This window comes from Boleophthalmus pectinirostris, unplaced genomic scaffold, assembly GCF_026225935.1.
Source record: "Boleophthalmus pectinirostris isolate CB_2022bp ecotype Guang Dong unplaced genomic scaffold, ASM2622593v1 HiC_scaffold_14, whole genome shotgun sequence".
Classification (NCBI taxonomy): Eukaryota; Metazoa; Chordata; class Actinopteri; order Gobiiformes; family Gobiidae; genus Boleophthalmus; species Boleophthalmus pectinirostris.
The window spans coordinates 13,449,537-13,470,576 of NW_026571047.1; the positions used below are offsets into that span (position 1 = coordinate 13,449,537).

At 40.0% G+C, this 21,040-nt stretch overlaps 3 protein-coding genes across 6 annotated transcripts; 1 reads left to right on the plus strand and 2 right to left on the minus strand.

The window, feature by feature from the left end:
- Positions 1-1,038: 1,038 nt before the first annotated feature.
- pax10 (paired box 10) lies at positions 1,039-12,175 on the minus strand. 3 transcript variants are annotated; one of them, XM_020924414.2, is made up of 11 exons: positions 12,105-12,175; positions 10,891-11,083; positions 8,686-8,901; positions 7,753-7,858; positions 6,907-7,108; positions 6,187-6,375; positions 4,736-4,818; positions 4,218-4,374; positions 4,047-4,120; positions 2,862-2,991; positions 1,039-2,767 (listed from the first exon to the last, which is right to left on the minus strand). In XM_020924414.2, the coding sequence occupies exons 5-11, from the start codon at positions 7,010-7,012 to the stop codon at positions 2,667-2,669; spliced, it is 840 nt and encodes a 279-aa protein (XP_020780073.1). In that variant the 5' UTR covers positions 7,013-7,108; positions 7,753-7,858; positions 8,686-8,901; positions 10,891-11,083; positions 12,105-12,175; the 3' UTR covers positions 1,039-2,666. The 3 variants fall into 3 exon arrangements, with proteins under 3 accessions (XP_020780073.1, XP_055005856.1, XP_055005855.1); XM_055149881.1 differs by having other exon boundaries at positions 6,907-7,105; positions 7,753-8,901; XM_055149880.1 differs by having other exon boundaries at positions 7,753-8,901.
- Positions 12,176-12,272: 97 nt separating this feature from the next.
- Positions 12,273-15,641, plus strand: LOC110159642 (serine protease 33-like). The gene is made up of 7 exons (XM_055149878.1): positions 12,273-12,594; positions 12,757-12,869; positions 12,992-13,071; positions 13,310-13,581; positions 13,779-13,939; positions 14,228-14,405; positions 14,479-15,641. The coding sequence occupies exons 1-7, from the start codon at positions 12,555-12,557 to the stop codon at positions 14,586-14,588; spliced, it is 954 nt and encodes a 317-aa protein (XP_055005853.1). The 5' UTR covers positions 12,273-12,554; the 3' UTR covers positions 14,589-15,641.
- On the minus strand, positions 14,866-20,825 carry mapk7 (mitogen-activated protein kinase 7). Of its 2 annotated transcripts, none has more exons than XM_020924231.2 (7): positions 20,726-20,825; positions 19,625-19,878; positions 19,363-19,528; positions 17,746-19,244; positions 15,869-16,869; positions 15,668-15,798; positions 14,866-15,159 (listed from the first exon to the last, which is right to left on the minus strand). In XM_020924231.2, the coding sequence occupies exons 2-7, from the start codon at positions 19,872-19,874 to the stop codon at positions 15,012-15,014; spliced, it is 3,195 nt and encodes a 1,064-aa protein (XP_020779890.1). In that variant the 5' UTR covers positions 19,875-19,878; positions 20,726-20,825; the 3' UTR covers positions 14,866-15,011. The 2 variants fall into 2 exon arrangements, with proteins under 2 accessions (XP_020779890.1, XP_055005852.1); XM_055149877.1 differs by lacking the exon at positions 20,726-20,825 and adding an exon at positions 20,559-20,705.
- Between the last annotated feature and the right edge of the window lie 215 nt (positions 20,826-21,040).

Sequence of the window (21,040 nt, forward strand, 5' to 3'; positions counted from 1 at the left end):
CCTTTAAATATTAACAACCAAGAACCAACAATTTCATTATTACTCCAGGAAGATAGATGACAGAGGTTTGGAAAGTGTGGTCAGCTTTAAAAGCACAACTTTAGATACAGCTAAGTGAACCCAACTCAGGAGTGAAGTCTTTCCATATCATTGGGGTGAACAGTGAAGTTGGTGATATGGAGCTAATGAAAAAATATATTCTGAGACTCTTGTATATGATGTTCTAGGGAGCACTTAACATTTTTAGTCATATAATATTGGATTAATTTAGATGATTTTATTTTTGAAACCAAAATAAAATTTAATATAAATAAGTAATAAAGTTTTTGCAGCAATATAAAAAAGATCATAAGAAAAACAAAGATGCAAAAATGATATTATGATTGACAGGATGTTATCTGTTGCATAACCTTACTAGAGACAATGAACAAAAGACATCTCACATACAGTAGGATCTTCCAGCCTCGTGGTGCTTGGATGTGTGACTGTCTCTACTCTGCAACCGTGGTGTTATCTTTCTCCCCCTTCTTCCTCTCTCGTCTTTGATTTCGGTCCACTCTCCAGGGCCCAAATGAGTCAGACCATTACCCTGCTAATGGTCAGCGTGTTTCCGCCAAGTCTGCACTGAGACCATCTACTACTATATTATCCATATGAAGTACCCATATAAAGAGCCCATCCAAAGTATCAAGTGTTCATCTGTTTTCATTCCATATCTTATGCTTATGATAGTAAACGTTGACCATATCTGCCAGACATTGAAAAACTATCAATTATTTCTGTCAGAATTGTGTGCTCTAGAATACTTAACACCTAAGAAGAAGTCATTTGGAGTCGTGAAACTAGACCATGGCATTCCTAAACTATATTGTTATGATTAGATAGTATATCTTGAAATCTTTTAATAACTCCCATATGTTGCAAAAAACACACATATATTAAAACTACTACTAATGCATCAGAAATGTAATGTGTGGCCCTTTACAAAATGAGAAAAAAAGATAGTCATGTTTTGAATACACACATTTTTATTCTCATTAAAGGGATCCAAGGCCTTCATCACAAAAGGGTTGACTCTTGGTAAATTTACAATACTAACACAACACACACAGCAAAAACAACACAATGTGAGAGAGTGAAAAGACAAATAAATATGTTTTCTTATGGACTAAAATGCAGATGGGCTGAGGTCTGGCCTGGAGTCGATTGTCTTTTGTCTCGTGGTTTTGGTCATGCTGCACAGTGTGGCCCACTCTAGACTGATTGTCTGAAAGCAGTTTTTTGTATAAAATAATGATTTGATTGTCATTGGCTTATTGATATGTCAGTGGATTATGAGAAGTGACCACTAGGAGTGCAATGATCAGGCATAACATAATGTTAGCTTTCATTGATGGTCACGATGTTAAATTCCCCTGCTGAACACGCAGCCCCATATGTACCCACTCCTCTTGCATAACTCATATTCCCATTACTACTGTAGCTTGGGAAAACCCCACAGGTGTTTTTGGGGATGCTCAGACCCTGTGGTCTGATCAATGTCAAACCACATGAACGTGAATGTTTTGGCTCTTCTGATAATGGTGCATCCTTAATTAAATATCAGCTAATACAATTTGTGCTTTAGGTCCACAACATGCTACATTTCCCATGTTTTGAAACTATCCTGTTCAATCTTCTCACATAAAAGTCTGTACAAAAATAATTCGTTGCTGGCACGATAGAGGCAGGAGTAACACTCTTTTCAATGGTCCAGTTTTAGTAAAAGTGATTGCCATCAGCAAGTCAAAAATATTCACAGTAGCGATCCTCTCACAGTTGAGGGAACAGACTATCACAATATTCTTCTCAAGTAAAACAAATCTGTGGTTACACTTCACAGTACACACATCTGCTGCCATTTGCACGTCATTTGGCCACGCTGCTTTTATAACTATTTTACTATTTTAATCATGCTATATAATGTTGCTACATATCTCCGACATTTCTGGAGTTGTGTTTTGTTTCATTCACACTTCTTAATAATCTTGCACATTTTGTCTTTCTCCCTCCTCAGAGCTCAAAATGTTTGGTTCCATTGTTTGTTTCATAAAATGATTACCCTGGAGATGATGTTTTTTTTAAATTCATTCTCCTTTAATAGATTTATTTAGATTACTGCCCAACTTTCACTGCCCAAAAAGCATTCACTACAGAGATTACCTACCTTGAACCCTACCAGTAGAGGTCACATCCATATGCACTAATGTCAGCATTTTAGATTGAATTTGTTTTCCTTAAATCTTTAATACTTAATGAATAATGCAAAACACTGGAGCTTTCAAGATCATTACTATCAGAAACCAATCCCAGATTAGATTGTCAGTCTTAAGACTTGAGGAAACATGTGTCCTTAACACTCGGTATGTGCCAGATCAGTATACACATCAAATTACATGGAAGTAGTGGTCAGCTCTTAAACTCGTCTGTGATGTTAAATTCTAATTTAGTGCAAATATCAGTAAATCATAGTACCATGAAGTACAACCAAAGCTGCTCTTGATTGAATTGTAAACATGAATGCATCCAGCCACTCCCACTGTCCCTGCCTGCTCACAATTGCCCCAAGGAAGATCTGACACGGTTAACATGCCCTTTTCTTTGTCTGTGCCTCCACAGTCTGTCATTCACTGTAACCTGGCCCAGTACTGACCCAGGTTCTGACTCATGCTCTGCTGCTCTGCTCCTGGGACCTGAACTGGCACAGAGACCCCCGGAGATATAAGACCTGTAAGCAACAGAAAACACTTGGGCATTGTACAGTTTGGTAACATTATGGAACAATATTAACTGAAACTGAAACAAAGAGAAACAAGAGTTACCAGTGTTGGAGCTAGCCGTGGGTGGAGTCTGCAGATGTGAAGAGGTGTACGCTGAGTCAAAGCTTCGCGGAGCCGAGGGAGAGGGGGGCAACATGCAGGAGTACGAGGAAGCCGACTGGGGAGGGATGGACTGTAAAGAAGGAAAAACATGATTTAAATAACTAACTAAACTAGAAAGCACTAGCAGTAATTACACTTTTGTTTTTTTGTTTTTTTTTTTTTTTTTTTTTTTGTCTCAGCTGCTATATGTTTCTTAATGTGTCTATGTCTGTGAAAAAAACAGGAGGTAAATAAATAAAGTTTTTTGTCCATGGCTTTCAGAATGACAATTCAGGGCCATTGTCATAATGATTAGTAATTTAAAACAAAAGAAATGTAATTTGAATGGGAAAAAGTCTTCAAAATGTTGCATATAACAGGAAGCTGAAACCCATGAATAAGCATGTGTGCTACTGCTGCGGAGTTATTGCCATCAGTCGTGAATACATTTTTAAGATCCATTTTCCTATTACTTTTCTCAAACTCCATGGCAATTACTTGTGCATGAATCATCTGTGACCACAAGGAGGTGCTAGACCATCACTATGTGTGGGTGTTACTTAATATGCAAAGACTACATCCTTTATTATTAATACGTTATAAAATACAGATGTGCTATGTATCAGAAACTGAACTTGAGTAGTAGTAATACAGAAATAGAGTAGTACTTGGAAAAAAAAAACTTAATTAGAGTTAGAGTTTGATTTAAGCATTGCCTGCTACTCTAGTGTCACTAAAGTTTTTCTTTATATAGAGTTGTATTTTAATAAATAATTTAGATAATTAATGATGAATGGTTGATAGAGCTGCAATAAGAGAAATATCTAATTGCGCTTTTTATGGGAAGCATTGCAATTGCAATACAGTTAGTGATTTATGATTTATTAATACGATTCTGTTCAAAGTTCACATTTTAAATATGTCTAGCAAAAATAACAAAAGACTGAAATATGAACTGACAAACTCATACAGATATAAATGACAGAGTTAGACATTTTTATGCAGAATGGAACAGGATATTTTATTGTTTGTGGAGGAAAAATGTATAAAAAATTGAAGCGTTTGGGATTTACTAATTGCATCCATTCAAATTGCGCTTGGGTTCGATTGTGATAAATCTTGTGGCCCTAGTGGTTGACGTCCTACCTGTACTCCAGATGAGAACACAGACAGAGAGCTGTAACTTGGCAGTGATGTCTCTGCTTGACTCAACATTGACCCTGGAGATACAGACAGATACAGGGCTTCAAACAGTGAGAATATGTAAACAAAGTGCTACAAATTTACTGAAGCACTGATGTAGAGACAGCATCTTACCTGAAGTGCTGCTGTGCTGTTGGTGATAGACATTGGTGTTGAATGAGGTGGTGAGGGGGGCCTGACTTTGTGAACATGAGGTCATGCCCCCTGACCTCCGCTGGTTACGCAGCTTCTCCTCACGCCTCCATTTGGCTCTTCGGTTAGAGAACCACACCTGCCCATTGGCACATTTTTATTGAAAACCGAAGCTAGACACACGTAACAAATAAACCTAGCACTATTCAGACCATAAACTGTATAATGAAATGGACTAAGGGAGTGTAATGTCACCCACAGCGTTCAGCTCCAGTCAAAAGAAGCTCACGAGGCTGTTATAAGAGCGAATTTGGGGACAAAATGATGAGGCTCACTGCAGCAGTTACAGAAAGAGGGGTAATGTAAAATCATTTGGAGCCAGATTCGATGGATCCGGAAATACCCACACCTCACTTTCTATTTGGAGCGCAGTGGCTAGCAGGTTGGTTACATTGATGATTTACAGTCACTGATTCAGACCAAATCCAGTGTTTGCTGACCTGTATTCTGGCCTCAGGTAAATCGATCTTGTTTGCCAGTCGCTCCCGTGCAAAGACATCTGGGTAGTGTGTCCTCTCAAACTCTGTGGAAGATATTAACTCATGTCAGACTCGCTGTGTGGCTCCTAATGCAGTTTGACAGAAGGACCAGAAAACAACCTCCAAAAACCCCTTGTTGCATGCTGTTAACATGTTTGAGATTTGTCTGTGTATCTCTCATTAAGTATGTCCCAAATATTGTATTATAATTACCTATGCATTTTGCAACAGAGATCAGGCCATTCCCTTTTTAATATCAGAATCACTAATTATCTTGCAATGAAATATACAAATGGGGGAAGAGAGATGTATCCTTACAACCAGATTTGAAATATTTATCTGTTGCACTTTATATCAATTATTTATCATTGTGGAACATGCAGAAAGTTCAAATGAAAGGATTCATGTTGGCTGGGCACTTAACTTCAGGAGGAGTAGAGGAAAGCATGGCTCCAACTAAAAACAAAGTCTTACATGTTTTGTTCTATGTATTATGGATATGTTTAGTGTCTATACTTCTAATGTAATGAAGGCTCATGGTGCTCTAGTGCTTGTTTAGGCTTCTATAAATGATATTCCATGTTGGACAGGATCATTTCTCATTGTGGCAGTTAATTTCTAGTTGACAAACGGCTGACATTTTTGCTTTTGACAAGTTGAAACAAAGTCTGGCCTGACTCTAACTGACATGAGTCATCGAATGAAGCTGAAAGTCAAAGGTTGATAATAATAATAAAGACATGAATGGATTTAGCTTATGTCTGCAGTTAAAACTGTGACAACAGTAAAAACAGAATATCAACCAACACTAGACCATGATCTGTGCACATATGCCAAACAGAACCAAAGTGCATAAAGACAACAGGCTGTAGATTAAGTCCATTCTACAAATTGGTATAATTGGTTGTCTCTAACTGGCGTCTGTGTGAACACATGATTGTTATTGTGCCTTGACTGCGCACGGGGTCAGTGCAGCTCATTAATGTGACCACAGTGATACACTTCCACTCGGCTGCACAGTGGACATTGCGTCCTTATTTAGCTCAGGGGCCCTCTGCAGCCAGCTCTGGTCAGAAGTGGCTCTGTGATCCTCCTCTCTGAGCTAAAGGCCCATCCCGCTGTATCACACCACTGTGGTAATGAAGCACAGTTTTACATACTGCTGTGGGCTCTTTAGATTAGCTTTGTTTGTGGTTCTCATTCATCAGAAGTACAGAGTCTTTCTTGCAGAAACTTTTCTTGGCCCAAATATGATACTGATACTTGATTTTAGACTAGATGTGTCCTCAGTCCACCCCAAAAGAAGCAAATGCCATATTCTAAAGGTAAAGGCCTGTAGGGCAGGCTGCATGGTGTGGTGAGCTCTGATTGGTTGCTTATACAGTGTGCAGTGTGTGAGGGTGCAGTCTGACCTTTCTCCAGAGCCTCGATCTGCTCCTGTGTGAAGCTGGTACGGTTCCTCTGCAGTTTCCTCTTGAGCTGCAGCCTCAGCTGGGACTCCTCACCCTCGTCCCGATCCACAGGCACCCCTCCTGCCCCTGCCCGACCAGAGGCCGCCTCTCCCCCCAGGCCTTCAGCATCCAGCAGGCAGCCCTCAGACACTGGTACACATCAGTGAGGCAAAAACATGAACAATGTACTTCTATAATATAGGTAACAAGGATAGAGATTTGTGGAGCCATGCGGTACACTGTTTTAAACATGAATTGGGTTAGACATTTTCAAGGATGATATAACACGCCCAGTTCACTAAAACCTCCTGATAATTGCCCCGATGTTAAAAATATATAATGAGGGCATTTTATAAACTTATTGCTCATATTTGTTAAAGGTCCCCATTTTAATAGAATATTCAGCAACTCAAAAGTAAAATAATAATGAACTGTACAGTATATCCACACAGAATTCATCAATGTGACATTTGAAAGCATGATGACAGCCATGAAAACTGTTGTCATCATGCTATTTACTTTAAAATGAATCACGCAGAGTCAAATGTTGCCATGGTAAATATTCAAATATTAGTACATTTGTAGTACAGTAATATATGGAAATCAAAGTAAGCTTGTAAATTACAGCTCAAGAGGTAAATCAAAGAGTGAGTGAAGTGTAGGGCCTGTGGGGAGGCTCACCTGTGCTGTGTTGTGTCTGCACGCTGGTGGGGTCATGATACCAGTTGTTAGGCCCACTCCAGTTGGAGCTGCTCTGCAGGTTGAGCATGGTTAACTTCTCATACATAGTCCGAGGGTCCAAACCAGCCAGAAGAACCGACCGCCCCGCCCTAGTGTCACCTTTGGCTCTGTGCTCCTCTGCTCTCCGTTTTCTGTGGTGCTGCTTTGGGGGAAAGGGGGGCAGACAGGGTCCATATCGCATGAGTTCACACATGGCTGGCATTGTGGTGAATTAGCCTCACCATGACAGACAGAAATGGAGTTAGTTACATGGCCGCTGTCGTAACGTGTGTGTGTTATACATTGGTATGCTAGTATACCATGGGGAGAGAAGGTACATTAGAACCCACTCTGAAAGCAATGCCATTTATTATGCTACTTGCTTTTAGCTCTGTCTTTGCTTGTTGGAAAAACCTGTACCCGAACACACACATACGCATGAGGAGACACTTGAGTACGAATGCAAACTGGCATCAAGTGTATAAGAGGCGGAACAATCTCAAAACGAGACAAATATATCAATATTTCTTATACAATTCAACTTAGAACTCCCTATTGCACGAACAGTATCTCTATCTAGCAGCAGGCTGTACTGTTAAACTCCTATACAATGTCAGAGGTTAGTTTATTTTCATTGGTGTTTCTCAAAGCAGAGATCCAATCCATAACTTGATGTCATTCTATAAAAGTGTGTGCTTTATTTTCTGCAAGTTTGTCAATTCATAAGTTTGTGTATGTTCATCATTTAATGGCAGCTACACATAGAAATCAGTAAGAATGTTGGAAAGTCAATTTAGCTGAACTTACCAACTATCCAGGTATGTTGACGCCACGTCCAGTCCGCTGGTCTTCTTTTGGACCTTGATTCTCCTGTTCCCCGTTGGTCCCTTGTTCTCCAGCTTTGTTGACAGTGCTGTGTGTGTAAAGGAGAGTGTAGATGGAGGGAGTTCGACAAGGAGAGAGAGAGAGAGAGAGGGAGAGAGGGGGAGAGAGAGGAGGGGGGGGGGGCTCTGGAGAGAAATGCGTCTGTGGGCACTCTTGTCCTCGGAGCGATGGAGAGGAAGAGAGAGAGAGAGAGAGAGAGAGGGAAAGAGAGAGATAGAGGGAGGGAGGGAGGGAGGGAGAGAGGAGAGCCACCGAGGGGTGACAAAGTGAGTCAACATCAGTGTCAAGTTTGAACTTAATGCCAGCACGAGGAGGAGGAGGGGAGGCCGCCAGAGCAGAGCAGAAAGCACAGATAATGGAGAGATCACAAATGATAAATACATGATGGATTCAATTTTAGCTGCAAATCACACTTTAATATTCACTTAAAATGAAGTGATTTTTTTTTTTTTTTTTTTTTTTTTTTACCGGAAAAACTCCTAAACTTAAGTGAACCTAAATGTTTAAGAATTCATTACTGACCCCTTTCATTCATAACAAGAGTAATCATTTGCAATAAAAACTTTTCATTAGACAAAATTATAATTACCCATAACAAAATGACATACTAATGTAGCATATAGTCTTTAGACCACTGTACCTGTAAAACTACCGTACTCCGTTCATATGCAGAAAATTTGTAATTGCTGAATCCAGTAATTTAAGTTAGACTTGCCTGCATTGTTCCTTGTGTTATTTTACTTTGACACTTTCTGTTTTCAGCCTTTACCCAATAACAGAGTATTGTCAGGTATAAAGGAGCAAACAGATCACAGGGAGAATGACGCAGGTATGATGCTACAAACAGACACTCACAGACTACGGGCCCAGTAGTTTAAATGTATTTGCAGTGGAGGAGCAGGAAAGGAGGAACTGTGTGACTTTGGGGATGGGGAGGGTGCCAGCTTGTTTTATTTCCGGTTGACAAGACTTTGCGCTCCCTTTCTCTCTGTCGCTCCCTCTCTCGTTCATACTTGCCTATTCTTCTGCCCCTCCACCTCTGCTTCTCGTTTAGTTTCCTCAGAGAAGTGCCTAGGAGAAAGGAAATACATGACAAGTTCAAAAGGTATAGACGAGCTGTGGAGTTTACATTTTTTACTTAAGGAATGAAATGGTGCAATAGCAACACAGCTCTGGGAGTTTGTGCTTCACGTCATAATACATATATATTTATTTATAGTATTTAGTTATAGAATTTATTTAAGTAGAAAATCTGCAACTTTAGTTTACAACAGCAGTTTTATATAAATAAATGTTTTTGTAAATTGTTACATTCCAATTATACCAGACATGAATATAAAATTAAATGTTTATTATTTTAACATATTATACTTTCACAACATGCATTTTCAATACACATTTATACACGTGAATACATGAAACTAAGCTAAGTTACTTATTATTTGTGTTGTAATGAAATACAAATATATTACAATTTGAATGCATGTTTAACTTGGTTAAACATTTTTGCTACTTTGTCTATGACAGCAACAAACTTATTATTTCAGTAGTCAACTAGTCACTTGCAAAAGTCAAATCATTTTACACTGACATTTTTGTTACATTATACCAAAAAAGTTGGAACATGGTGACTGAAGGCTTCTATAGAGAATATTTACATATATTAGGAGCAGGACAAGATCTCGTACCACAAGACCTTGCATGAAGAAAATTAGATTAGATTTGTGTTTACATTCAGACTGTATGAAAACTGTTAATTGCTGGTGAGTGCCAGAATGACAAACACAAGCATAAAATAAATACATTTTTTAGGCCAAAATTAAGAGCTAAATTGCACAAATTATATATTAGAAATTGTGTCAAAATCTCATCCTGTCTCATTCTCATGGACCCAATCTCGTTTCTTGTCTTGTGGAAATTGACCCTTGTCCCAACCCTGGTATTAATGATGTAATTTTTTAATTTTGATTTAAAAATGATGCTGTCTTTGTTATAAAATGTCTTTTGACATGTGTCTGTATAGTTCAAAAAGCAATTATGATTATCAAAATATGATCATTAATATTCCAATTATAGTCGACAACAAATATTCTGATTAATCATAAAATCCCAACTGATGGCTTTGCTTTTTGTTATGGTTGTGTAGCATTAGTGGGACTCACTGTATTTGTGTTTTGGTACATTTTTTATGAGTTTATATGCATTTAGTTGTTTTACGCTTTTCATTGTATTATTTTGATAGAAGCATCATACATCATCATGATACTGTGTGGGTTTTGCATTTTTAAATATTTTTTTTTAATGTAAATTTTTATATAATATAAACCACAAAACATTGTAGCTGTCTTTATATAACTGCATATTGTTTTATAAAATAAGCCTGATTTCCCCCCAAATTTCCACTGATACTCCCCTCCCGTCTGAAACAACAAAAATAAAACATTACTCCACTCTATCATTTTCTTCTTTTCTCTTCTATTTTATTCCAAAATCCTGATTACATCTCATTATGCTCAAGTTGTGTGAATATGGCTTAACCTATGTGATCCCTATGTACCCCCCACCCCCTTCACACACGCATGCCAAAGCCACTCTGTGTGCCGACGCGTGCTTCGCTGCAAAGATTCGTGTAGCTCCGGGACATCGCTTTTTTTTCCTCTCTTTTTTTTTTATAGTGCATCTTGTTAGTTCATTCCTGTCACCTCTCTCTCTTCCTCTCTGGCTATCCCTTGCTTTTTCAGCGCTGGAGGGGGGAAAGGGAGGGGCGGGGTGAGGCAATGGTGGAGGCAGTCACCATGGTTACGATGCCACGACAAATATTCATCAAGTTGTTAAAATAAAAACAAACGGGAGCACATTATAATTGCTCTTATACGGACTGGAGCCCATAATGCATTCATATATTATGACTGAGGGGCTTGGGGCAGGGGGGTGGAGACAGTGAGGCACGCACAAGGAACACCCCTATCGGGCGTTAAAAGTGTACAGCGCCCAATGTGACCCCAGAGGAAAACTCCTCCAAACATACTCGGGTACACTTTGGAGAACAACTTCATTTACCTGTTCATAGCACTGCCTCTGAGTACTTTTCTGGGTTGGTTTTGTTCTTTGTCTCTCCATCGGTTGGCTCTTCCGCTGCTGTTGTGTTGCCGCGGGCGATACTGTGATGTGTCCTCCCCGTGTCCCTCCCGCCTCCCTCCGCCGCTCTCTGTCCCTGTCACCTTCAATTGCTCTGTGAAACTAGACACAGTGCCTGGGGCGAGGAGTGGGGTGAGGGGAGAGGGAGGAGAGACAGACAGCATTATGGACATACACAAGCAGTCACTGTCTTATATTACATTGCACAATACAGTACCGATAAACACGGGCTTTCTGAAAATGTTTACGTGTAATTCCAATGTTGCAACCACATCAGCAAAATATCTGGCTTATCCAAATGAGGCAAGTGACACTGTAGCATAAAGATTCGCACTTCTGTCTCACCCTACGTAGGTCCTCTATCTTCCAGGATCAAATGGGAGTTTGCATGTTATTTACAACTAGAATGAGAAATTGTTAGCACGTTATAAAGTTTAAGTCAATTCTAAAACATAAAAAATAGCAGGCGACTTCATCTGCACTCACAGTTAAGGTAGACACAAAGGCTTTATTCTTGTGATCCATATTTCTGATTAATTAAACAAAGTGCGTCTTGTGATCTATATTGCAGTCTGGGATTCAATGGAGTTACACATTACACTTCCTTGGGAGTGTTTCTGGTTCTTGTGGTTTTCCAGAGGAATCTAAAAGTGGTTACGCAGTGTGTGTAAACAGTAGAGTTAGTAACAAGGAAAGATCAGGAAAACCGGTTTAAAATTGGATTACACTCATCATGTAAAATTACATGCCAAAGGTTAATATTTATCTTGATTTGACTGTTTTCTATTTTTTATCCACACTATCAAGGCCTTAATAAGGCTGCCTGAGTTGTTTTAATAACTATCTGGCAGTATGGCCTACATAAGATTCTCAAGTTTTTGGGGTTTTTTTTTCATGGGGAAGGAAACAACAATTTAACATTTGCAGATTGTTTTGCACTGGCCTAAAAAAGTATAAAATGAAATTAATAGGCCAATCTTTTGAGTGAAAATAAATGAAAAGTATTCTTCAACAATCATAGGTAATTATAATCGTGTCAAATACTAAACAATGCTAGGCCTACACTATGCAACTTCTTTATACTACTCTAACGCAAGAAAGATTAAAAAAGGATATGCCTAAACAGGCCTACCTACCCGAAGAAAATAAAGCTGGTGAACTGTAAACGCATCAGTGAGTAAATTACAAACTCTGATCTGAGGGTCTTGTTTAACACAAGTAACAGAAGAAATGTCTTGTTTTGTTTTTTAAACGCTATTGGCTGCTGATGGCGGAGGGGCGCGACAAATGCTCTGATTGGGCAAAGGTGAGCGCAGCACAGCGCAGGTAGCCAGCGCCTTTGTGTTTCTCTCTTCTAAGAATTTATATGACACCGTTGTTCGTTTACGGCCAGTCACGCAAAGATATCCAGTTTTACAGCCATACGCGACCAAAACGCGCTAAGCATCAAGTGGAGAAGACTTTTTTTGGTGATTTATCTTACGGATTGAACGCTTTGGAATTTCAGGGTTTTCGTTGAGCCGAGTTTCGGTGGGCCTTGGCTTTGTAAAGACAGAAGGATTGTTTGTTTAAAAACAGCAGAGTTGATGGAGTTCTCTTCTTTTGCCGTGATTTGGATCGTTCCAGGTGAGCCACATTTTCGCCATTTTTGTTCTGACATGCGCCAAAAACCGTGTTGATTTGATTTCTAAAGGTTGCCGAATCATCATAGAACAGGCAATACTACACTGTTAAGATGGTTGTTTCTTGACATCCTTTCGACTAAATGTGAAATGTTCTGAAACGCAGGTATTTTGTCGGTTTCTGCGCAAAGTTGCGGTCGACCACCTGTGGCGGAGAACAGGATTGTAGGAGGGGCGGACGCCACAGCGGGGGAATGGCCGTGGCAGGTGGACATACAGGTAACAAAATAATGGGGCTGTGTCTTCTGCTTGTGGATAAGATGGTCTTAACGGTGTTTGCCCTGCAGGGGAAATGTAGGTTTACCTATGTGATGCTTTATATCATGTATTTTTTCACCCAGAAATTAACAGAAGGGCACATCTGTGGAGGCTCCATAATAGCTCAAGACTGGGTCCTATCAGCTGCTCACTGCTTTCCAAAGTAAGTAAGACAGTCACTCATTGATCTATGTAGGATATTTACCTTTCTGTTGAGATGAGAGGCCATTTCACAATAATTGAAATGACACTGGTCACTCCCTCTTACTAAATAGGTTTACCTAAGCTGTAGGTATGAAGTTCCTAATCTTTCAGACCAGGATTCAAGTTATGGTTTCAAATGTCAGAGCCTACACTTTCTAGTCAAGCGAGTTTTTAGTTCATATGTTGTTTTTCTTTAGTCCATCAGATTTAAGCTCCCACATCATATATGTTGGTCGCTACCAGATCAGTGGCTATAACTACCACGAGTCTTCCCATCGAATACATCGTGTTGTGATTCCTGATGGTTACACAGAGCCCCACAGTGGGAGGGATGTGGCTCTAATTCAGCTGTCCACCCCGGTCACCTGGTCAGATTATGTCCATCCTGTGTGCCTACCTGCCTCTGAGATGCTCTTTCCCAGTGGCATGATGTGCTATGTGACTGGCTGGGGCAACATCCGTGACAATGGTGAGTAAGTCATGTTTGTGATACCTTTTATATTACCATAAAACCCCTTTGTCTGAATATTTTAAGCTGAATTCATTCTATTGTTTAAGTATAACTGTTTGCATATTGTTTTGGATATGGTGTTATATTCAGGCAGGTATTCAGCATTTTTTAAATTATTTATCACTTTCTTGTCCCTATTGTCCCTTCCTCTTTAGTCCCTCTTCCAGGAGTAGGTACCCTGCAGGAGGTTAAAGTGCCAATCCTTTCCCAGAGGTCTTGTCAGGAAATGTACAACCTAAACCAAAAGGAGCAAATCGACATACTGTATGACATGATCTGTGCGGGATACCAGGAGGGGGGCAAGGACTCCTGCCAGGTATTAATAATTTATTTAAATGAACTTAACTTTACTTAGGTTTTTTTTAACATAACTAGAATTATAATCACCAAATGTGTAACAAGTTATGAGTACAACTTTTATATTATATTAACTATAATAATATGTCAACACTGGGAACTAATATTTTTGCAACAGCATTACATTATAGTGCATTAGAGTATAAAATAACTGTGAAAAAGACAGAACTGGAGACAAGTAGTACACCATGCAGTATAAATCAATTAGTTTTTATTTGAATGTTCAGAGCATGTTGTGTCTCACCAGGGCGACTCAGGGGGACCCTTGGTGTGCCAGATGGGGAATGGGACATGGGTGCAGGCAGGCGTGGTGAGCTTCGGACTGGGCTGTGCTCATGCTAACCAACCAGGAGTGTACTCCAGACTGACGAGCTACAGCAGTTTCATCCGCAGCTCTGTGCCCGAGGTGCAGCTGTACGGCCGAGGTAATCACATGACGCGTGGAAGCACGTTGGTCTTGTTAGGCTGCCTCACCACCCTCCTGACCATCCTTTTCAGATAAAACTCAGACGTTTGGACTTTTCTTAGACCGGTTAATGAAGGTGAAAGTCCACCAAGACTTTAATCATTCTAGTCCACTTTTTGTTAATCAGAGCATGAAGCCATAATGAACACTAACTGTATTATAATCAATAGATGTTTGTGATATAGATTGATGTACTCTATATTAAATAAGTGAAATTAACGAATTGTGCATTTTATAAAGAAAAGACAAATAAAATATGAATTTCTAGAAGTTTTATAATTTTATATAAAAACTGGCATTTCATGTATGATTTTTGTAACTGATATTATGGTATTAATTGAACATGAATTATATGGTTATCAGCTTTATGTAATATCTTGTCATGCCATATTTCAGAGAGTCCCCAGTTAACACACAGCTGATGATAAATGATTTATTAGGCAAGACAACTTTGCATCTCAAATTTAAAAAGCTAGCAAATACATTTCCAACGTAGACATTCAGTCGGTCGTCTTGTGTTTTTTTGTGTGTTTTTTTTGTAATAATTTTGTCAACTGAAGTGCATTTAGGAGTCAGGGGGGATTGTGTCGGAGAGGATCATGGGAGAGCCCAGTTGTAGCTCCTGCTGCAGTGACTCCAGATCAGCCGGAGTCATGCGGTGAACCTCACTCCAATCTGACAGGAGCGAGGCTGAGAGAGGTGCAGAGTCGAAACTGAATCAAAGTAAAAAACAAAATTACTCCTGTTTATTTAATGAAAGGTCCGGTCAGAAGCCAACACGGTACAATTAACATTTTTGTCCTGTGAAATTGATGTAAAAATGTTTGTGTGAAGGTTGAACATATAATGTAGTTTAATGTATAGCAATGGTTGTATTTCGCTTTCCAAATAACTCAATGAAAAAGACTGTTTTGAAAGAAACGTGGGTGTGACTATACAACATAACATCATTACTGCAACCACTGATGATTACCACAATTAGGTTTAGGTTTGCTGAATTTATTTTATTTTTTATTTTTTTTCTAGCCAAATTATCTGTGTTTGTGTTCATTGCCACGGACTGTTTGTATTAAATTAAATTGCAGTACCTATCTAATAAGCAGAAATGTGTCAAAAAATAGATATATACATTTGTGTATTGTGAAAGAGAGCGTTTGTGAATAAATAAAAAAAAAAAAAAAAAAAAAAAAAAAAAGCTTTGCATTTTGCTTTTGATCTCACCTGTCCCGATCACAATGTTGCAGATCAGTGAGAGACTGAGTCAAAAGGTCATCAAGGTCAAATCCCACTCCATAACCCGCCCCACTGCCTTTAGGAGTGACTGAAAAAACTGGGGGCAACACATCCTCCACCTGACAAAGGCAAAAATATTCATATTAGTAGTCTATATGTAAGGTAGAAAGACTCAAATCATTCACTTACTTGGGACTTTGAGAGCTGTAAGGTCACGGTGTGTATGTCTGGGGCAGTGGGTGGGCCCTGCTGGCCTGTGTCTGTAAAGCCGAGGCTCTCATGAGGATGAGCACTAACTTCAAGAGAGCTGGGTTTCTCTCCAACTGATGGACACAGTTTTTCCACATTCCCTATGTTTGTATTTGAATTATTACAATGTGTAGACATACTACTTCGGATGGCAATTTTCCCATTCCTATTTGCCTCTCTCTCAAGCGTCTCAGTCTGGTTTTGACTTTGAGGTTGCACAAAGGTGGTTGGCAGAGGTTGAACTATTCTTTGTGTTTGTTGCTGCGCTGGCCTTGGCTCTAAATTTGGACCACTCCAACTTCCCACACAGTTGAATCCACTTTGTCCGTCATTTTCAGTTTGCGGTTTGACATTATTTTTCACAAAGCCACTAGAAACTGTCACCAGATCTATTCCTCCACTAATGAGCAATATGTCTGCTTGTGGCTTGCTCTGCCCAATGGAGAACATTATTTGAGGTGGTTGTGTGCTTGCTGGTTGAAACATCACATTCTGGTTAGGTTTGGCATGAGTGATGAGTTGATCATGGGAGGGCATCTTCATTAGCTCCTTGTCTGTTTTATTCAGTGCTCCTTGACAGTTGTCCTTCATGGTTACATTGAAGTTCATATTGCAGTCTTTCGATGTTGTCCCTTCATTACTTGTACAGTTGGTCTTATCACTATGTCTATCCATCATTTTTGTCCAACGCTGCAGCAGGCTTTTATCATTGTCGCTGAGCACAACACCACCCAGTGAGTCGCCCTGTTTCCCCTCCTTCCGCTCCTTCTCCTTCAGTTTTCTCTCTCTCTCTCTGGCCCGTTCTTGGCGCTTTCTTCTCTTTTCCTCTCGTTCTCGCTGGCGTTCCTGAGCAGTGACAGGCCGGCGTGACTCTGAGAGGGACGATGCACATGACACACCTCCTGAACTGGCGTCAATACCCAGTAGAGATGTACTTCCATCTGCAAAAAAACAGTGATTTTACTATGACCACTTTTTAAAATTCTATGTCATTATGAAATGGCATGCCATTGCAAGGTGAAACTTTACTAAAAGAAACATATATATTACTGTAAAAACATGCTTTTTATATTTGTATAAAAGTCTGTATTCTTACATACCACCACTAAATGCTATCTATCTTAGCTCTGTCTGATAGGGTGCCAGCTTTGGCCTGACAGAAGAAGACCAGAGAGCACAAGTAAGCCTGCAGAAAGGCCAAGTGAGGGGAGGAGGGGTTAACAAGTTTCACATCTGCCATCTACTGGTGAAAAAAAAATCATATACATTTATGGATGGCAGCTTTTAAGGAGTACTGACCAACTTTTCCAGTAGAAGGTCTGTGGCCTGCTTGTCTCCATGGAGATGTTATTGCTTTGCCTGGAATGTTCCATGGTATGACATTTAATGTATCTATCCAGCATTTATTTATCACTGGTGTTTCTTTTGTGCAAAAATACAACAATTTCTCCTGTGAGTAGGGGCGACTCTTCACAATTCTGAATTGTAATATAGTGTAGTGCTGTAACCTGCTTGTCTCACTTGTGATAGAAAGGTTTAAGCTATACTGTGGAACATTCTAGACAAAGCAATAACATTTCCATGAAGACAAGCAGGCGGCATACCGTCCACTAGAAATGTTACGCAGTGCACCTTTTTAAAGTCACATGAAACAAAAAGGCATGTGATGTATGTGGGGAACAATGTCAATGCCACAACAGAACCTCATACTTGTAACTGTACTATTATGATGCAATATTGTGTTTTAATGTACCCATTATTTTTCCCAAAATAATAGTATATAGTTTAGATGTGACTTGAAATGACAGCAGACTTACCCCCTCTGGCTTTATTTCTTAGAGCTGATTTCAAAATGGCTGCTTTAAGTGCAGCTTTGGTATCTTCTGAAATTGCCCCTTCTTTTCTGATTCCTTCACCTCCATTTGGCAGAGGCCTGGTGTTCTTGGACAGTGACTGTGATAGAGACTGGGACAGAGACTGTGCCTGTGCTGTTGTCAGAGACAGCGAAGGCACAGTGGTGGGTAAAGTCCCGAGTGTGGATGCTGGTGTTGCAGAAATGGAGGTGGGGGCTTGGGTCATGGACTGGCTCTGGGTGGGCTGACTCACAGAGGCCTGGCTGCTGGCCAGTCTCTCCTGTGTCTCACTGTCTCTCATAGTTTCTGGTGCAGTCTCCTGATTAGACACTGGCGTGGTCAGATCTATGGTCTCTGGTTGACCGCTATCTGAGCTGGCACTAGGCATGTCCACGTCAACTGGGCCACTCTCAGGCTTTGTGAGGAGAGACAGGTTATGTTTCACATGAGCCGAGGCTGCTTCTAGGAGGGAGCTGGGCTTGTTTAATGTAAATGTGTTGTTCTCTTTTGCTGGTGCTTGATCTTGTTGAGATTTAACTGGATGGGCTTGTGATACAGTGGCGACCATAGTTGCTGTGACAGTTGAGACCTGAGTATTGCATTGGTTAACACTGTGAGCTGTAGTTGAACTACCATTATTTGCACTCACTAAAGGCCTGAACTGCAGCCTCTGACGACAACCCTGTTTATTGCGGTGAAAGTCTTGAATCTCCATCAAAATGGCCTCTTTTATTTGCTCTTTGTTCATGGGGAGCTTATCAAACTCAAAGTCAAAAGCTGGCACACAAATTGGTTCGTCATCTGGATCGTGGTACTTGGAGAGGTAAGGATGCTCCAGTGCTTGAGTCACGCTTATTCTCTCACGTGGGTCAAAGCGTAACATGGCTCTCAACAGGTCCAGTGCCTCAGGTTCGGCCTGTGGGTACAGTTTGTCCAAGGGAACAGCAGAGCGCGATGGAAGACTCTGAACATAGGATCGAACCCTGTCAGCCCTTATGGCACTAATCAAACCCTCAGGAGGAGTTCCCAGCACAGACAAAATGAGCTGGAGTTGGTGGACATAGTGCTTTCCTGGAAACAGTTGCTTTCGCCCCAGCATTTCAGCAAAAATACATCCTACAGACCACAAGTCAATAGCCAAAGTGTAGTGATTGAGAGAGAGAAGCAGCTCGGGAGCACGATACCACCGAGTTGCCACATATTCAGTCATAAAGGAATGAGACTCTTCAGGATGAGAGCTGAGGCCACGAGCCATGCCAAAATCGCCAATCTTCAACTCACAGTTTTCATTGACTAAAAGGTTGGAGGGTTTGAGGTCCCGATGGATGACATTAGCAGAGTGCACGTACTTAAGGCCACGGAGGAGTTGGTAGAGAAAGTAGCGCGTGTGCTCTGGTGTCAAAGGCTGGCCAGAGTGTATGATCTGGTGCAAATCACTTTCCATGAGGTCAAGCACCACATACCTGCAAAAAGAAAATATTGAAATGATAGATAAATATATTCAAATTGAAAATCTAAACCTACAATCAAAATAAATAACTGATTCTAATTACTTAGTTTATATTGACTAATAATACTCACACAGACTTGAAGGCAGAGTGTGGAAGGTTGGGCTGGAGAATGTCTTTGATTGCAATAATGTTGTCATGTTTAAAATGTTTGAGTATCTTCAGCTCTCGCAATGTCCGTTTAGCATTTGTCACCACTTCAAAAGCATTTGAGATCTTCTTTATTGCAACCTGCTGACCTGCAACAAGGCATACCATCATTGCGTTTTCAATTTTGGGGAACGTGAGTCATGATAATACATTTCACCATTTAACTTAATTTAGTTCCTCCTTACCATTGTCCCGTCTCCTAGCTGATGAAACAACCCCATATGCACCAGTGCCAATTGTTTCAATAATGTCGTACTCTTCTCCAACGTCAAACTTCACGTCGAGGGAGTGTGCTTTGAGCAGAGCCAGGTTCTTTGCTGTTGTGCTGACGTCAGTGCTGGTGCATGTTGTGTTTTCTCCATTTTTCTCCATTCTCTCAGGTGACATGGCCTTAGGTTGAACATTTTTGTCTTCTACAGAGTCCTTAGTTGACATATTTCTATTGATAACACAAACCTGAATCATTATAATTATTAATGTAAATTAATTATATCTTCTAATAGACTATGCAATTATATAGATATTGCTCTAACTCCTGTCGCAAGTAAGGAAATTAAAGTTTTGAAATCTTAGACCAAGTCTGAGACTAAGTCTTAATGTGTTTGCTTTTACATTGTCTCTTAAACAACAGATATGTTAATGTTTGACATTTCTTATTACTTGTATTTCTTTACTGTATGATACTGCTAGTTTTGTATCCATTTAAAACCCACTGTATTACTATGTAATGACTTATAAATGGGTTTCGGTGTGTGCAATTTTGAGTACTTTTCTCCAGAAGATGGAATATTTGGATCAGAATTGTTAATCAATTGCTATGACAACAGTTCTAATTTTTCATCTCCCTGAAACCCATGGATTTCTGTTTCGACAAGAAGGACAGAACCCAAAACCTAAAATCCGAGAGATGATATCATACGCTCCAAAACGCTTTCTTGAAAAAATGAAAGTAGACGGCAACTAATATGGATTTCTTTAAGGGAAGGGAAAGAAAGAGGGCGCCACGATCCCGTTAGGCCTGTTAACCTGTAGCTTTTGGTTAAATTCCAATCTATTAATACTACCTTCCCTGGTAAAACGAAAAAATTATTATTTGTTAAAGGGGAAAGACAGCCTTACCCTCTTGGTGCAGGGGCGTAGGCTGCGATACCTGAACACACGGCTTTCTAAGGACCTTTATTGTTCGGGCTTGTGATTATGTTGTCTATTTTCTTACTAAGCCACACAGACAATGCAAAACAAACGTATTACATGAAAACATATATCTATAAATATAAGATTTTCACCTTCTACGCCAACCACATGGTCCAAAGTTGTTATTAATCTTGTGTTACAGCTTTCTTGTTGTTGTCCACCGCTTCCTCCTAGTTCCGCGTCGCGTTTGAGTGCCACATGTGAAAGACCAATGACAGGAAGAGGTGTTTTAGTATCTGGCCAATAGGAACGTCTCTCCCTATGGAAGGCGGGACTTTATGCCTAACACTGGGCTATTGTATTTTTAGATTGTCGGTGCAGTTTCCATTTAATTCGTTTTGGAAAGAAATTCATAAACCTCAGAAGGACCTAGAAATTGAACAGTTCATATATTATTGCTACTATTT

Bases quoted from the DNA above. Each gene is read 5' to 3' on its own strand.
- LOC110159642 (XM_055149878.1), top strand. From the start codon at position 12,555: ATGGAGTTCTCTTCTTTTGCCGTGATTTGGATCGTTCCAG. The intron at 12,870-12,991 runs GTAACAAAATAA...TTTTTCACCCAG, and splicing joins CGTGGCAGGTGGACATACAG to AAATTAACAGAAGGGCACAT. The intron at 13,940-14,227 runs GTATTAATAATT...GTGTCTCACCAG, and splicing joins GGGGCAAGGACTCCTGCCAG to GGCGACTCAGGGGGACCCTT.
- mapk7 (XM_020924231.2), bottom strand. From the start codon at position 19,874: ATGTCAACTAAGGACTCTGTAGAAGACAAAAATGTTCAACCTAAGGCC. The intron at 19,245-19,362 runs GTGAGTATTATT...TTCTTTTTGCAG, and splicing joins CACTCTGCCTTCAAGTCTGT to GTATGTGGTGCTTGACCTCA. The intron at 15,799-15,868 runs GTAAGTGAATGA...TGCCTTTGTCAG, and splicing joins TACAGCTCTCAAAGTCCCAA to GTGGAGGATGTGTTGCCCCC.
- pax10 (XM_020924414.2), bottom strand. From the start codon at position 7,012: ATGTATGAGAAGTTAACCATGCTCAACCTGCAGAGCAGCTCCAACTGG. The intron at 4,375-4,735 runs GTCAGCAAACAC...GCCAATGGGCAG, and splicing joins TACCTGAGGCCAGAATACAG to GTGTGGTTCTCTAACCGAAG. The intron at 2,768-2,861 runs GTAACTCTTGTT...TGTTGCTTACAG, and splicing joins CACGGCTAGCTCCAACACTG to GTCTTATATCTCCGGGGGTC.